General features: G+C 44.4%; 1 protein-coding gene across 1 annotated transcript in view; it reads right to left on the reverse strand.

Annotated features, from left to right (window-relative positions):
• psme4b (proteasome activator subunit 4b) overlaps nt 1-2380 on the reverse strand; it is a 51220-nt gene extending 48840 nt beyond the window's left edge. Inside the window, exon 1 of the mRNA XM_010777686.1 lies at nt 2278-2380. Coding sequence (XP_010775988.1) covers nt 2278-2380 — 103 coding nt within the window. The remainder of the gene's footprint in view (nt 1-2277) is intronic.
• Between the last annotated feature and the right edge of the window lie 1901 nt (nt 2381-4281).

Consider the following 4281-nt stretch of genomic DNA (forward strand, 5'->3'; position numbering starts at 1 on the left):
TTTTAGAGCTGTTTTGGTATTAAGGGGTCCTCCTTAAAATGCGCCGCATGTTTCTCATTTACGTGCCAAAATGTTGTGGGAGCAAATCAGCGACCTGAGGCGAGTGTTACGCGAACACACTCGTGGGCAGACGTAAACTATTTTCAGAAGGCCCTCGACGACAAGATTAAATGACTTGACACTACTGGGATGTTCTCTCTAAAAATAACACAACACGATTCTGGGACACACCTCAATTACCGTAAGAATAAATAATCGAAATATGCGTGGGCAGAAAGAAGCCATGTCAAGGACAAAACAACAGTGTGAGTGTTACGAGAGAGACAGGCCCGAATGGAGACGGACAGAGTGGCTTTCTGACATTCAGAGACATCATCCACTGACACCGGGTGTGTGGGTGTGGTGTGTGTGTGTGTGTGTTGTGGTGGTGTGGTGTGTGTGTGTGTGGTGTGTGTGTGGTGTGTGTGTGTGTGTGTGTGGTGTGTGTGTGTGTGTGTGTGTGTGTGTGTGTGTGTGTGTGTGTGTGTGTGTGTGTGTGTGTGTGACTACTGTGTGTGTGGTGTGTGTGACTATGTGTGGTGGTGTAAGCCCTGCAGGCAGTGCCACATGATGATGACACAGCTCGTGAACGAAGTTGCCACATTGGTCATTGACTAGGCTTATCAAAAGAGATCAGGTGTTGTGCTAGATTGTCATTGTGTCGTGGTAGATTGCTTGTTAAGTGTGTGTGGGGTTGTTGTGTTATGGGGTGTCGTACGCTGTCGGTTTGTCAGGTGGGACGTAGAGTGTTGTGGACCAAAAATCGTGGGTCATGTGCTTTGTAGATAGGTAGATGGGGGTGTATTCGCGTGTTGTGTTCACGCCTCTCTCGCTATTGTCATCAGACGCATTACATATTCCAGCGCATTTCAGATCCAGCGACACACTGGCAAATGCAGAATAGGCCCTGTTCTTTCACCCCGATCGCCACACATCCCTTTCGATAATGCACAAACTCTGACAGACTGAAATGTGGACAATAATATTCGAGCCGCCTGTCGATATATGACCTTGTCCAGTAAGAACTAAATGATACTTATTAAATATCGTACTAGGACTCTAGTTTACTTGAAACGGGTGGCCCCTTTCCTGAGGGCTCTTTAATAGATCACACCATGCCAAACATATCTGGTTTTAGCACATTAATGTAATCATATTATCTCACTGCAAATATGCCGAACGTATCCAATAGTCTTGTGCTCTCTCACAGACCCGCAACACAAATAACTTTAGACACAAAATTTACATTATGAAGGAGTTCACAGCACACACACATCACATCACAGCAACACACACACACACACAGCACACACACCATTCTTGGACCGCCATCTTGAAACTAACATTACCCACACACATTATGAAATCATAACCCCCTCCGTGTTGTTCACATAGAGGATTTGTCATGATACAGTATGTTAGTTATAGATGATAGAAATGCCAGTACCATATATATTATATAATGTATGGTCTTGTAGCCATCCTCTACAGAACGCTTTGGTGTCGCGCATGTTATATTATTGGACGATAAGGTAAGTGTGATTTTGGGTGAATGCTACGTGCAGAAATACTCTCGCGTGTCAGATGTAAACTGGATTAGCAAACATTTCCTGAGTGTGAGACAAACCTCCCTTTTAAATTATTATCACACACCTAACATGTCTGAGTGTTCCGCCCCCCCCACCCATTTGGTTATTGTGAAAATGTAATAAAGATATTATCAAAAATAAAAGAAAACATATAATCCGCAACGCTGCGTTTTTTACTCTCTACCAGGTGGCTTTATCTGCGCTAGTTGAATACTTGATTCTGATTGGATCAATTTGGCATTCAAAAGATCTGCTATGAAGTGTTTATCGTATAGTGTCTTTCATAAACACTATGAACAGCTTGTGTTAAAACCACTTGTTCATTCGGAGATAGAAGGAGATATATTACGTCTTCTGCATTCCTGACCAGCACAGGTGTGCGTGTGCGTGTGTGTGTGTGGTGTGTGTGTGTGTGGAGTAGAAATAGACTTTATTACAGTCTGACAACAGGCTGCTGTATTTATAAGTTTGTACCCAGCAGGCCACAGGCTGATTGTATACAGCTGAGTTTCATAGAGCAAGAGGTGTGTGGTGTAGTGTGTGTAGTGTGTGTGTTGGTGTGTGTGTGTGGTTTGTGTGTGTGTGTGTGTGTGTGTGTGTGTGGTGTGTGTGTGTTTTGTGCCCGCTATGGTGAGGCCCCGACATCCACCATGCGTGGTCTGGGCATTAAACGCCACGCGCGCGCTCTCTGGTGTGGCGGCGCGCGCTGCAGAGCCGTTGTCCTTGGGGCCAACTGAAATCCCTATCCGCATGTTTCAGCCTCTCAACTGACTTATTATGGGATGGTTTCCTGACTCTGTGCACGGGCACGCACACAACACCACACACACACACAGCACACACACACACACACACACACACACAGCAACCCACACACACACACACACACACACACCACACACACCACACACACACACACACACACACACACACACACAGCACACACACACACACAAGCAATCCCGTACACCAACGCCCCAAACGTAAGGCTGCTAAAGGCCCTGTGAAGCTCCTCGCCAACATGCTGTCTGAGACAATCAAAGCTCTCACTCAAAGGGACAGAACACAACAGCGAGTGCAAATAAAAGATGATCGATATGAATAGATGTGGAGAGGCGGCAGTGTTGAAGGAAATGTCGAAAAGTTGAGGCTAATTGCATAAAAACACATCTAAGTTCCAGATTCATGCCACATGTATGGATGGTAATGTATAATTACCAACTTGTTACCCTGTAATCATAAGACACTTTTTCTCTAACCAAAAAACATCCACAAATGAGTAAAGGAATCTTGATGAATAAAGTAGGGAAGATGCTGTTGCGTCGGCGGTGTCCGCATAGCATAAGCCAATGCTATTTACACCGGGTGTCAGTAGCTAACATGCTATTATACACCGCGGCGTGTCAGTAGCCTAAGCAATGCTATTTACATCGCGGGTGTCACAGTAGCTACACAATGCTATTACATCGCGGGTGTCAGTAGCCTAACAAAGCTGTTTTCACCGCCGGTTGTCCAGTAGCCTACAATCGGCAATATTTACAACCCGGGTGTCAGTAGCTAACAATGCTATTTACATCCCGGGTGTCAGGTAGCCTAACAAGAGCTATTTAGCAACACGGGTTGTCAGTAGCTAACAATGCTATTTACATCCGGGCTGTGCAGTAGCTAACAATGCTACTTGGCATGCTGGGTGTCAGTAGGGCTAACACTGGCTATTGGCATCCGGGTGTCAGTAGCTAACAATGCTATTTGGCATCCGGGTGTGCAGTAGCGACACAATGCTATTTTCATCGGGTGTCAGTGCTACACAAGCTACTTGCTCCGGGTGGTCGCGTAGGGCCTAAGCAATGCCTGTTTGGCATCCGGGTGTCAGGTAGCTAACACAATGCTACTTGCATCCGGCGTGTACCGTAGCTAACAATGCTGTCTAATGCATCCGGTGTGCAGTAGGCTACAATCTATTTGCATCCGGCCAGTGTCAGTAAGCTAACAATGCTAATTTCACCCGGGTGTCAGTAGCGTAGACAATGCTATTTTCATCTGGGGTGTCAGTAGCTAACAAATGCTATTTACACCCGGGGCACACATTAAATTCCTGTATGAATATATAGCGATGGGCATTCGTTCTTTATATAATTTCCCGTAATGGAGCTGTGTCAAATTGAAATTCACACTATATTGATGCAATCAAAAAAAAAAAAGGGCACAATCTATTTTTCACCACCACTGCAGTTATTTACGCTCAAGTGTGTGTTATTTGTTGTTACTGCTGTGTTTTTAGCGTGCAAGAAAACAGAAAAGTGCTGCCAAATGTGAGTTTCTAAAAGACTATTAGCCTATTATAGTTCTCACAGACAGAATTCTCCACTTTCTAAAGATCGCACGGAAAGCATTTTGAGGAATATGGGAGCTGGTGTTTAAAGTAAAGTGGGCATCCTTTGGGTTTAAGATTGAAAACATAATACTGCCATTGTCCTGGTTCAACTCCTTTTGTTGCATGACATAACTCTAATTCTTCTAAAACACTGTAATCTGTATACATTCCCAAAAAGATTACAATGTCTGTGTTTTTAAAACCGGTGAACACAGATCTTTTTGTTTGGGAGGCAATATTTGATTTTTCAATGACGACAATAAGCCCCTCTTTTTTTCT

Source organism: Notothenia coriiceps, unplaced genomic scaffold (genome assembly GCF_000735185.1).
Source record: "Notothenia coriiceps isolate Sejong01 unplaced genomic scaffold, NC01 NC01_scaffold00018425, whole genome shotgun sequence".
In the NCBI taxonomy this organism is placed as follows: domain Eukaryota; kingdom Metazoa; phylum Chordata; class Actinopteri; order Perciformes; family Nototheniidae; genus Notothenia; species Notothenia coriiceps.